At 37.8% G+C, this 14,030-nt stretch overlaps 1 protein-coding gene across 2 annotated transcripts in view; it reads right to left on the reverse strand.

The window, feature by feature from the left end:
• The window catches only part of TAFA2 (TAFA chemokine like family member 2), a 177,888-nt gene that overhangs the window by 20,406 nt on the left and 143,452 nt on the right, over positions 1-14,030 (reverse strand). For both annotated transcript variants that reach the window (XR_012629198.1, XM_074870447.1), the window contains exons 3-4: positions 4,140-4,292; positions 2,970-3,094 (exon numbers count right to left, since the gene is read on the reverse strand). Coding sequence is in view for 1 of the 2 variants with exons in the window: in XM_074870447.1 (XP_074726548.1) it covers positions 2,970-3,094; positions 4,140-4,292 (278 nt within the window). In the remaining variant the exon portion in view is untranslated. The remainder of the gene's footprint in view (positions 1-2,969; positions 3,095-4,139; positions 4,293-14,030) is intronic.

Consider the following 14,030-nt stretch of genomic DNA (forward strand, 5'->3'; position numbering starts at 1 on the left):
CTGGGTTTGCATTCTGAAGGTAAATAGCTTCCACCTGATTTTTCTTAACATTTAAATTCAAGTACCATAACATTCATGCTATTTCTAATCCATTATTCATGTATTACCCTATTAGATACCCATATCTGAACAAAATGCAAAACCTCAAGTAGACCACATTTTTAAAAAACAATTCATTTTCTCCCATTATTCACTTGGCTTTTTCGCTTAGTGACTGATACCCTAAGCATTAGGAAGTTGGTATCATTATTTTTTACAATAGTGAGAATTAAATATGCTAACAGAGGTAGACAAGCAAAATACCTCCTTCCTCCACTGGTTTTATCGCTAACATAATGCTTAACTATTAACAGCTCAAGATGTGGCATCGTGGGTGCTGCTTTTGAACTTGGTATTCTGTAGAAGAGAAGATAGTACTTTAGTGGTTAATTGGGTTACTTGTTCTGCACATGAAGGAGGCAAACACAGAAAAAGTTTGGAGGTGACTATAGACTTTCTTAGGCCTTTCAGGAAAGCCTTCACAAGGCTTTTCTGCAATACACTTAAATCACCCAAGCTGTTCAGTTCCCTTTGTTTCTTTATGCTTTTAGATTATACATGATAATAGCATATGGGTTATTTCATTTTACAATCAGAAACTTATTATCCATGACTTCTTAATACTGACTCTCTGTACAGTTCTTTTTGTTTTACTCAAAAAAGGGGTTTTGAAATCACAGAGCACTTTAAAGTTTTCCTTTTGTATATAGAGAGTTTGGGGAGCAGAAAGAGGAGCTACAAAAATATTGTATTCACTACATATTAGGGAAAAGTACTTGCTTTTTGATAATAAGCTACTCAACACAAAGAATCACTCACATTTCCAATAGCAATGTATATTTTTCTGGGCATCAGAATGACGTCTGTTAAAATTTCAGCCTCCTGCATCTGGAAAGACACAGACCTTCATTCACCTGCCACCTGGTTTCAATGACTTAGACCAACTTTCAGTCAGAAATTTGAATTCAATTTTGCTATTGTCTCAAAACAGCTTTGCAGCTGCATGGGAAATGAAGGAAGAAGGGGGCAACATACAGTATCTGGACAAACTAGAAGTCAGAAAAAACTGGGAGATTTAAGGGGATTAGTATTTTCCTTTTAGTGGTGGCAGGTCTGCAACCACGTTGTGGTAGCCATTGTACTGAACTGGTGCGTATGATGGCAAATAGAGAAAAGGACTGGCTTTTTCATAGCATCACTTCTGAAGAGGTATGAAATGAGTCCTGAGGATTGCCACCATCCATGGAGGACAAGGCCAACTCCTGCAAAGAGCCAGACCTACAAGTCTGCAACAGAGGCATAAGGTCTTGAGGACAAGAGCCTTGGGCTTCTGTAGATTCCTAACAGTGCACAGAACTTCATAACCTTGACCAATACAGAAAAACCTATCTTCTGACAACATGTTAGGAAGAAATCTCCTCAAGGTGATTCTAATTCATATCTCTCCCTTTTGTGACATCTTTTTTCCTACAGAAATGTAATCCAGACTCAGATTTTTACTTACTGTTTGTTAAGCACAAGAAATATAAAATGGCATGCATTCTTTAACACTAATAGCACCATGTAGTAGCGGCCAGGACAAATCTCAAAACACACACATGTAATTCTTTTTGTATTTCTATTACTATTATCAATTTTATCTAGTTCCTTTTGGTTATATTATACATGCACACGCATTTTACATGCATATAACCAGATTTGCACTGGCATGTACAAAGTTAAGCATGGGCAGCATTCAAGCAAGGTTAGCTTCAGAAGAAACACATTTGAAAGAGGATTCAGGAATGGAATTGTGTATCAAACATTTAGGAAGTAGCCTTCCTTCAAAGAATGTCAAAATGTTTTAAAGACTTATACATACAGAAACTGAGACATATAGAGCTCTCTGTGGAACAGAAGGAATATAATTCAGTCAGTGCACACTACATTTCACTACAACCAAGGTGTACCAGAAATTTAGTGCCCATGCAAGGAAGATTTCAATCAAATGACATGGACACTAAAACACCTTCATAGAGTAAACACCACACTAGCAAATTACGGCCTGACACTGCCTTACTAAATGCCTACTGACACTGACTTACTAAATACTTACAAGCAAAACCATTCATCAGTATGTGTGATGGGGTGTAAGGATGAAGGTGTTTATGCATACACACACACGTGTGTGTCTTCAGAGTGCATTTTAATCTGTTTTATGTTGATGAAGAACTGTGTTGAACCTATAGAGATATAACACTGTGGTTTTAGGGAGTTTGAGTGCTTAACGATTATCTAAAGAAATTTTTATTCTTCTGTTTCTCCTAACCACTAAAAAGCAGAGATGACATCATGTTTACTTTGCTTTCAGGCATTGTATATGATGAATGTTAGATGTATTTCTGCCAATGTAATTTTGAACCAATATAAAAAGTGTCAAATGGAAAAAAGGAACTCCCTGAAACTGTCAAATTTTTTTAGTAAATCCCAGTCATACAATACAGAAAGATCATACTGTAATGACACATCAAGTGCTTACCATATTCAGCAGTTTCTGTGTAGAAACATGGTAATTCCATGCTATTGGTAAAAATGCACTTGTTTGCTATCCTGTGAATAAAAAGCTTAGCAAGGTGTATAGACTTTGTGCAACAGGTTTCAAAGAGAAATATATATCAGATTATAATACGTTTGATCATTACCAGTAGTTGAAGAAGGGGTTAACTCTCTCCACTGCTTACCTGAGAAGGTCTGGCACACTGCTTACCATGTTCAAGGAATTGCAAAATATGCTGAGAAAAGTGTGCAGGACCAGGAAGTCCAATCCCAGCATGACTCTCTTTCCCACTTCTTTAGTCTTCTCAACTCATGTCTTCTATGTGCACTCAATTTCCTGTGCACTTTTGTTTTTTTTACTTGTTGGTAACATGTCAGGTTGGTATCATACCTACCCTAGTTGTTTTCACTTTATTCCCAGAGGAACAGCTCCATCCCTTACGATCTGGAAGAACTTTACATTCCTCCCCTTCAAGACATGGTTGCATGTGGCACCACCATTTCTGCTCCACTATTGAAGCTACAAGAGAGGAAAACAAACACATTTGCATGTTGTTGAAATGGACACTTTAATATGTCATTAAGTTGCAGCATTTCTTTACTTTTCCAGAAAAATGTTAGAAATACACTGACTGACAGCCAGTCTGATTTTCAGCCAGCTCAGAACCTTCATAAGAAATCAGGTCTCAATTTGCACAAGGTGCTACGTGCCTCAAAGTCAATCTCTTTACTGTGTTTTTTTTTTCTTTCTAATTTACTGCAGTTCAGGAACTAATTTCACAGCATGTCTTTCCAACCCTCACTTTTTCTTGCTCAGCCAGATTTCAAAGTTTTAAGTAGAATCTCTTCTTTTGAGTTAGTATATTTTGCCTGATCTACTATACAGTCTAGCATAGCCTGATTAAATTCATTCCCCAATGATGACATATTTACAGCTTCTCTGACAGCCAACAACATGTCATCAGTAAAGAGATCATGTAAAGGGTGAATCCATCCTGCTCCCCTTTTAGAGAAAGAGATGTGAAAAATCAGCTAGTATTTTCCCAAAAAAAACATGTGAGCCTATGCCACATTTGTTAAGTAAAACATTAATATTGGACTGTGACTAAGAAAAAGTGTTGGTCTAAAAAGACTAAAAAGCAGCCAGAACTGTATTCTGTTTGTTTGCTTGTTTGTTCCTGTATGACAAAAATAAATCTATAAATAAAATGTAAGACTGAAGCACATGAAAATGATATGGTCATGTAGATTTTGCATAAACACTTTTAATTAAGTGAATTTCATACAACTCCAAGGGCACTGTGTTAGTTAGATCAAATTTAGCTTCTCAAGATGTCTCTTTCACTGGCATATAATAATTCTGCTTAGCATTTCCACAGACTAATAGCAAATAATTAATTTTTCCCATCTTCCTCCCATTCACCTTGGGCATGCCCTTCAAAATGGAGCTTTCCTGCTTTTATTTTAAATAGGTAACTGCAATGGAGTGGTTCACACTGATGACATTAAGCCAGCAAAATCCCCTAGGAACATTGAACAAAAGGAAGCAATGGAAGTAGTCGCACCATCAACACAAGAAGGAGCTGCCCGGGTGGTACCTGCTACCTGCCCAGGGAAGCAGGAGCACTTCACCGTCTGTGATCTTTCTTCTATCTTGTTCTTATTGCAACATCTGTGGAGTGCCACCACTTCACAGGTCCCAGTTTTAACATGGTGAGCTGTGAAAATAAGATGAGCAATTTGATAACATTGAGAGGTAACATCATACTGTTTGGGGTTTTTTTAATTAGAAATGCATTAAACTTGGCTCTGTAAGTCAATCTGTCATGCATGAAACTAGAATTACAATGGTACTAACATGAGAATGTAAAGTTGATTTCCAAATGTAGTGTAACTATCTCAGGCAGAAAACACTGCCTGAAGAAGAACAATTGGAGAAGGTTGCATATGGGACTGTTCCAGTGAAGCGCAAAGCAGAAACATTATAAAACTATCCTCGAAACTATATTAATTTCTGGACTCCCATAAACAGCCGTGTATCTCTACTGAGATCTTTTTTTTCTTTTCCCTAAGGGAGAAACTTTGAATTGGAAGTGTATCAATGTTAAAATACCCATACATGCATATGTTTTCAGAATCCATGTCTCCAGACTTCATGTCCAGGGCAGATGCAGTTTTTGATATGATATTCCAAAACCTTCCTACAGATGAACAGAGAACTGGCAGGATACAGGGACAGTCCTCAAACAACACATGAAATAAAATCTACTAGGGAATCACATTTTAAATCTTTCTGCCTGACACTGCAAAGTAAGTCTGGGAGCATGGGGAACCAAATTTTTCAAACACATAAGGCAACAGGACAGTCTTCCTCATCCCAGTACCCATCACCCCCAACCAAGTTGCTTTAACTGATCATCAGAATCATGCTACTGGGATCCTATGAGAGGACCAATTTGGTAAGAGGGGAGCTACCAAACTACTGTTTCTGGTTCAGCAGCCAGTTACCAAAGGATCTGGAGTTCAGATAGTAGTTTTAATTACACTTTCAGCAGTTACTGATACAAAAGCAGATATTTCTGGGATAGTTCATTTCCATCAGAAGGCAGAGAGAAAGAAATCTGAACTTTTAGCTGGTATTGATCGACTGAACCTTGTATAGGGAGAAATATTAATTATGCAAAGCAACAGTACCCCTAAGTCCTCTATTTCTGCTGCTGTTTAACTTTTTGTATGCTTTATGCAAAGCCTATGTACTGACTGCTTCAGCTACCTTTTATAGCCCTAATGGCAAACAATAAACGAAAGTCTCCAGGAGGAGGCCCTACTAACAGGCTTTCAGAAGCCCAGCATTGATCTCCCAATCCACTCAGTTGTTATTGCACAGTATCAGCTCCCAAAAGGTCTGAAGAAGGAAAAAAAACTTGATGTAGGCTATGGACCCCAAGAAAGTGGCAAAGCCACAGGCAGCAATTAGACTTCGGGTCTTCACCAACAAAACTTAAACTACTAAACATTTCATTCAGGCAATTATGCATTTTTCAGTAGAATAATGTCCACTGAACAGTCTGCAATCTTTGTTGTCTCTCACTGCATCATACTATGTCAGGTGAGATCATACTCCACCACATCGTGTTGTACTACAGCTGAAATGATATAACACATTGCCAACAATTAACACATGATCCATCATATTGTGATATGGTGAAATGTTACATATAAATCAGAAATGTAGGAGAAAAAATATTTTTTTTGCATAAAAATGCATTTCTTTGTTTTTTAACTATTCATCATTTTTAATTCAATGGGGAATGAGGAAAGCAATTCATACTATCTGCCTGTACTTTGCAATCTCTGATATTTTCATACCTTTGATGATAATCAAATATTTTTACAGATACTAGCACAGCCTGCTATAAAAATGACTTTCAATTATTTTCTAAACAATTTCACTGGTATATATGCCAATAAACCAACTTAAATAAATACATTATTTTTTCTCAATAAAATGGTTATAGGGTTTTTTATTTGTAAATATGATAAAGAATTATTCTAGGATATATTTTGAATGTGTAATATATAGTAGAACAAACACTGTTGCTTTTGTGAGTTCACATTAATTTTTATTTTGATAGGCAATTACACATCTTATACCCACACATACTAACACAAATTCACTAATTTGTATTTTATGAATGGTACATAAAAAACCCAGACACTGAATCTACAAAAGAAAGTAAATTTAGTGGTAGGATGTGAACTTTGTCCCACTTAATTTTTCACTATATTAGTTTTCGGTCCTTATTTGTATTCTGATGTTCATCACTGATCCTGAAATTTTGTCTCCTCACTCTCTTATTAAATAGCTTTACACTGCTCTACCATGTCTACAGAAATGCCATAATATGCCTGCTAAGAGAAAATAAAGTACAGTGTGCACCAGTAGACATCTGGAATGGAAGCCAGTTAAAAGAACAGTTGTAAAATTCTGTGAGGGAAATGTTCCTACCAAAACAAAACTTCTGAAAGACTTGTTCTGTAGTAATTAAGGAGAGAAAATCAGGCATTTTAAGGCTTTTATGGAAAAAGAGTGTAATTAAATGAAACGATACAGTTCAGAAAAGCATTTCAAAGGGTAAAAAGATATGTGAAAAATGAGAGAGAACAAAAAATAATCACATGCTATTGAAAGCATTTGAGGAATCTTTAATAAAGCTGCTTTGAAATTTTCTAGGTATAAAACCAAAACAACCTAGAAAAGTATACAAAGATATTTCAAACATTGAAAATCTAGGCCAATCATCCTCTAGTTTCTATTTACCATCTACAATATGCAATGAATATTGCTTAAGAGGAAATGTAGGGATTTCAGCTCCTTATGCTATCAAATAATTAAGTTCCAGTGCAGTAAGAACAGTATCTGTCACATTCATGTGAAATGAAAGCCTCTATACAGTAGATAAAGAATTTCCCACAACCTAATACAAATTAACCTCATTAAGCCACTGAACCATACCACAAAAGGAGAATAGTACTTTAGGAGATTCACATTTTGGTTTTGTTTCTTTTTCTCCTAGCACAGACTACAAAGTGTGCTGCTTGCTTTGCAGAAAATGTTTAAGGAACTGAACGTAATTTCTGGAATCCTACAGAAACTCATTATTCAAAACCACTGCAAACACTCAATCCTGCATTCTCTGCTAATGCAAGTAATCCTTCCTGAAATCAATGTGAAGACGGACTGAAGAAAGAGACTCAGAGATATCTGTGTGTACAGATTGTGAAGTTTTCCTGATGATTATGCATACTAACATTTTCATCAGGAAAAATATATGTATAGATTATGTTCCAGAAGATGTAACACTGTATTATGAGAGCATAACTTGGAGAACAGATATAACCATAATCTCACCCATTAATGGTATATCCTGTAATTAACCTGCCACTTTTATAGCATTTTTCATGTAGTGAAATCATCAATAGCTATCATCTCATAAATCAGTATGATATTGGCACATCAAAAACTTAAGAGTTCATAATCATGCTCCTGGAAAAACTAAAGCTAGGTAATTATTATTCCTCATTTTACATAAAATTGAATGTACTTAAAGGGTATGTTTAAACATACTCAGCAAAGACCTTTAAATATATATAAATTCTACCTGTTCTTGTTTCTTCACGGCAACTTTAAATTTATTTCCTTCAGGTGAACGACAATTCAGTCATGTTTGCACCATGCATCTGGCATTAAGGTATGGCCCTTACTCCTCTACTTCTGTGGGAAGTTTGTGTCAGGCGAGAACTCAAGTTACTGTTCAAGATTATTATTTTGCAGCTCACAAATATGAATATAAGGTATTTAGCATCGATGCAGTGTTATACACAAAACATAGCATTAAAACAAGGAAATTCTTCTGAATTCTATTGTTCATTATGATCACCATTTCCTAGCCTCACCACTTAAATATTCATGTTCAATTCTGACACCCATCTGCTCAGCCATTGAATCTTTTCTTTTCTGAAAGTTGCACAGGTCATACATTAACACATACACTGGCCGTTACAACAAAAAGGAAGAAATCATGTTGCTATGGTCTAGATGAAATAAAAGTCACAGGCTGTTTCTGTCCTCAGCTTCCCCATCATTGCAGTAGCCATGTAGAAACAGTAAAAAAAAAAAAAAAAAAAAAAAAAAAACCACATTAAAAACACTCTATTGTACGGTCTCTGCAAAGGCACTGGCACAACTGGGTGGTACAGTTACATCCATTGAATGCCTGACAGCTACTGGAAGAAAAAGATCCCTTGTCTCTTTTCCCACTCTCTTTCATCCCTTACTTGCATGAACACTGTCATTTGATGGTGATGACAGTAAGCCAGGGATTTAGACTGGCAGAAAAATATCCCCATTTTTTTAGGGTTAGTTCTCTACCAGTTTAGCTCCTACAACTGGGTGCAGAGACTAGTGAGAAGCAGTTTCAGCCATAGGGAAGCAGCAGGAGCAGGCAGCCCCAGATACATGATTACCTCCTTCTGCAGAAACCGGCTCCTATATCTGCTTACAAGCACTGCAACTCTGCACTCCTACATGAAATAAATGTATCTTATTTTATTCCATTTCAGGGAATTCCTCTGAGGTCAGAGAGACTATGTAAAAGTATGCAAAGCTTTGTTTGCTTGTGTCTGTGTGATTTTTAAAGCTTTTCACAAAAACAAATCTTTAGTTGAAACAAGAAGCAACAGATCAGCAATAAGGAGAAGAATGGAAATTACTCTTAGGCATGAGTTTCAAGCCATATTATATCTAATATTATACAAACTCTGTCCTTTTTGTCCTCTTGGGTATAATCGGAAAGCTGTCCCATATGAAATACCATAGTGACCCAGTCTTTCAAAGTAGGCACATAAGTAGTCTTTATTCATGTAAACCATACACATGAGTAATTGCATTAAGGACTATAATGGAACTACTTTTTTTAATAACCATCCGCAAGGAAAAACAAACAATGTTTCAACAGATGATCAACCTGTTTCATCTGTTTCCCTGAGTGATTACTCTCTATTCTATACCACAATATTTGAACAAGTGTGTGAGAAGTGGTTATTGATGTCAGAAAAATAAATAAGATTAGTGGTTATAATGTATCATTTTCCAGATTAGGCTCTAAATCACTGTCCAGTGACCAGAAAAAAGTGGGTTTTCTTGTTCACATAGTCTATTTGTGATGTTCATACTGATTGACATGGAAAACAAATGTAGGTTATATTTCTGCTACACTTCAGCAATTTCAGTGTGTCATATCAGTTTCAGCGTGTCGCTGTAGATAGGAAGGATACAAATAAACTTGCAAAATCTCTCACACACAAAACACACACACATGGTATTGTTGCATTTTTTCAATAGTTTAATAAGTGTTAGTAGCTGCCACATCTAAGCAATCAAAATTTTATGCAAACACAGCTAAGTCAGGATTTCCATCTAAGCTTTCTCTGTTTAAACGTCAAAGAAACACACTGTCCAGTTTCTTCATTCAATTTATTTCAATATTTTTCAATATTTTCTGTTATATCTACCTAACAGCTGGTAGGGAAAAACCTGAGTTTATTTTATTTATACTCTGTCAGCAATGGTGGTGATATTGCTGCAGTTGTGTGATCTGAGAACATAAGCAATGTGAAGTTTTCTGTTAAAGAAAAATCTTTGATTTGACCAATCATTAGTATAATTAGGAAAAAAGCAGACAAGATTTTGGGAACACAAGTTTCAGTTTGCTTCTGTGAACACAAAACAAAGTACACCTTCATTTCAGCTCCATGGTCCAGAGGGAAAACTGGCAGCACAGACATCAGGAAAAACAGAGGCACCTCCCGTACCAGTCATCATCTCGTTACCTCCGGCACGCAGCAAGCCATTGACTCCAAAGAAGCATTGGTAGATACACATTGACAGGTACCTTACTGAACATGACCTTTAAAGATCAGATTCAAAACCCTTTTAAATCAACAGGTTTGGTCTGATCAGTGGTTTTGGATCAGAATTTCTTTTTTTTTTTTTTTATTTTCAAAAAATATAACATCTGCATTTGCAACTGAAATATTTATTCTGATGATTGAATACATGGCACCTATTACAGGGATTGAGCAAATGATGACATATAGTCTAGATATGTGACTGAAAGGTATGATGAATTAAGATTATTAAATCATGTTTTAAACCACCATTAGAGTTGTCATGTGTTTTTCATTGAATGGTTCATTTACTAAAAGTACAGCATCCAAGCAGTGTAGATACTTTTGAAATTCAGTCAAATTTGGTTACATATTGAATCTAAAAGTAGGCATGCTCAGAGGGGGGCAAAAAATTGTTCCCACAAGTTTTTTTTAATTTTTTTTTTTACAATATTTTTATTGCTATGTCAAACTTAAGGGATTTTAAAAATTGTAAACAGTCTCAAAACAAAGTAAAATATTTTACTTGGAAAAAAACCCTACTTAGTATTTCTCTTTTTTTTTTTTTTTAACTGTTTGGCCAGTGAACTGAAAAATCAATTACAGACACAGCGGTTATTCCTGTGTCCTCAGTGGTGACAATGAGGCTTGCCATAGTTGTGGTGCATCTCACTAAAAGCACTCATGGTGCTTTATTTTCCAGATGACATATGGGGTTGTGCAATAGAATCAGCAGGAAAAAAATGATAATTTTGTGCTGTCTTATTCTATGTTATCATTACATTTCACAAAACTTAAAAACTTATTTAGCTATCTATTCCATTGACACTACACACATTTAAAACATTTATACAGTTCAAAAGTAGTGTACAACTAAAAACAAATAATAAATTTTATTTTTAAAGAGCGAGAAGCTTCTCTCTAAGTCTCTTGATGATCCCTTCTCCAAATACCTAGAACTGAAGGTGTGCCAAATAACCCTCACCTTAGCACAGCCCTTGGCTAAACATGAAGACCCTGGGGGTCCAGAGGAGCACCAGGATGCTAATGAGCACCAATGGAGCACTCTGACCTGGTGCTCCCAGTGCCATCCATGGGGCATGATCAGCCCTGGGCCTTGTAGAAAACCCACCAAGGTGAGTCAACACAAGAAACTGCTTCCCCAGAAAGGCTTGCAGACTAAAGGAAGTTGTTGCATATACAGGGGTCTTGGACCTGCTACTGGATGAAGGGGGGGAAAGATTTTTGAGATCGTGTAAAATTTGCCATCAGACATTTTGTGGAAATATGTGAGACTCATCATGGAATGCTTAGTGGAAGGAGCAGGGGCAGAGACTGGGAGGGGATCAGGGTAGACTGGGGAGGAACAAGCATGAGTGAATAAAGGGGACAGGATAAGAGGAGCCAGAGAAGCATAAGCAGCAACTGATCGGTACATGTGCCTGGCTGAGCCTTGTGCTCAAACACTGCAAGCTATCCTACATTCTCATTAAATCCCATTTCTATCTTTTTTGTGGGTTAACTCTCTTCTGTGAGTACGTGTGAATGATAGGGAAATTTAAACCAGACTAGTTGATGACAGATTAAGAGATTTGATTACCTGAAACTGGCATGGGGTCACAAAACCTCATGGGCTTGTGAATCCAAGTGAAAGACACTGGCAATATGTGGGCGCCTCAGACCAGCTACCAGTCAGGCTGAGTGTCTAAGACCAGCTACTGGAGTGATCCATTTTGTGTGTTTGTATATATATGTATCTATCTATCTCCCGCCACTAGTAGACTTCAATCTTGATCAGCCAGGGAAGAGGAAGAGCATTAGGCCATTCATTGTGTGACTGTTGTGTGCATTAACATGGGTGTCAGGAAAAGCATTTTGTTCTGTCTGCATTGATCTGTGTGGCTGGCTCTGTGTCTACTGTGTGTGTGTGAGTCTGTGTGTCGATGTGTTCATCTATATGTGTCTAAGGACCACACATGCCCACCCTCACCATTGGCAGAACCTGGGTATAAGGAGCTGCAGCTTCACATCTACTCCGCTACTGTGTTCAGCAATCTCTAACGGATGCAAGCATTAGAAACCTTTTGGAAAGAAAAAATAAGCATGGAAAGAAAAAATAAGCAAGGAAGTCAGAGGCAGCATTTGGCAAAATCACATTTAACCCTCAACATTTGCTTCTAAGAAATGTACACAGACATCAAGATAGTTCTCTCATATTAGGCAGATTACCTGATAGATCAACAGATCAATAGCTGTCAAGAGGCACATGCCAAAACACTGCAGTGAGTTGCCGTATTTGATCAGAACAGCCCATCCCATGCCAAAGGACATGCAGACCTCTTTTTTGCTTGATTTGGGTAATTCTGTGATGTGGACAACTCCTTTCCATGCAAATATCTCCTAAACACCTGCAAACACACCTTACTGACACGGCTTTGGTGTATTATTTACTGCATTCACATTTCCATGCCTGGCATCTCAGCTATAGCTATTAAAACAGTCCAGGTAGACAGATAACCCACTACACTCTGCTTACACCAGTGGAGAATCAGTTTAGCTTAAAAGTACAGCATTGCTTTTCACTTCTCTTTTACTCTGAAGTCTATTGCTTCTTGGGACAGGTTCTCAGGTGAATTGTTAAAAAATGGAGCCAATTGCTTGGACTGATTATTTTTGCAGTGCCACCTGTAGGCAACTCATACACAAAAAATCCTGCTAATGGCAGCGCCTCCCAGGCTTCTTGGATTCAATGTCATGTTTTCTCTCCTGAGAGAACCATTTTAAAATAACAAGAGGAACTCTTGATAAGTGTTTATGCTGCAGATGTTAGCCCAGCACCTCTCACTGGGCTGCCTCTACCATGCAATTAACCTGGTTAGTCCACTTGGGTGAAGGATGGTAAGGAGAGTTCATAGGACAACACTATGCAGACAGCATCTCTGGTAGCCTTTAAAAACTGAGCTAATGAACGGTTTGCCACAGTCAAATTGCCAAGCATACTTTTCTGTACAGTGCCAAAGAAAAATCTCATCCATCAGCTTGTCTGCCAGCCACCAGTTATAGCCATCTGTGTGGGAAGACTTTTTCCCTTTTGGAAAAAAATCAAGGAAAACTACAATGTAAGCATTCCCCAGAGAAGAGCACACTAATGACCCTGTGAGATCAAGCCTCAGATATTCCCATAGCAAAACCTGTGCACTGAAATGGATTGAGGGACTGAGTTATCTCTACTGAGAGAGAAAAAGACTTACTGGAATAGCACAGCAAGCTGGCATGATCCCAGCTGGTCACACAATCTTTATAAACATAAAACCACAGATGGAGCACTTCATGTAGGATCTCTTGGACCTGGAGAGCTTGCGGCCATCTGACTTTATCCTCCTGGCCTTACTAAGGCTAATTTTATTCAATCAGTCCTTTGGCACGAGTGAGCCAGTCTTCCTCAAATAAGTTTATCTCCTCTCTCACAAAATTCAGAGCCTTTTTATGGCAATGGCTACAAATGATACCTTCACACCAAACCTTTAGTCAAAGACACAGAAACTCAAAACACAACTAATTTTCAGGTAGCCTGAAGGATAATTTCCTCTTCTTCATATGATCCCTCTCAGCCTAGAGTGTTGCCCTCCCTAGGTCCCACTTTCAGTTTTGAAATCTGATGATCACTAGGTCCATGAAACCACAGAGGGTTCAGAAGCAAGATCACAAGCAGTGATCATTAGGGATCTTGCAGCTCTTTATATGTTCCCCTGCTGGAAGAAGAGAAGAAAAGACTTCTGCACGTTCGCCCAGTCCTCACAAGCTCAGCTCCCTGGCTGCAGCCAGCCCGTCAGGCCTCTCACTGCCTACCATCGCAGGTGCTGGGGTGGAACCGCTTCACTGTAGCCACCCCATTTGCCAAGCAGCGGCACAGACAAGAGGACACTGACAGCAGCAAAGGCTGCATGTTTCCTGTGGGCCAGAAATGGAGCCACTTTGCTTTTTGCCGGCAACACACTTCCCGCGTT

The sequence above is a fragment of the Strix uralensis genome, chromosome 5 (genome assembly GCF_047716275.1).
Source record: "Strix uralensis isolate ZFMK-TIS-50842 chromosome 5, bStrUra1, whole genome shotgun sequence".
Taxonomy (NCBI): domain Eukaryota; kingdom Metazoa; phylum Chordata; class Aves; order Strigiformes; family Strigidae; genus Strix; species Strix uralensis.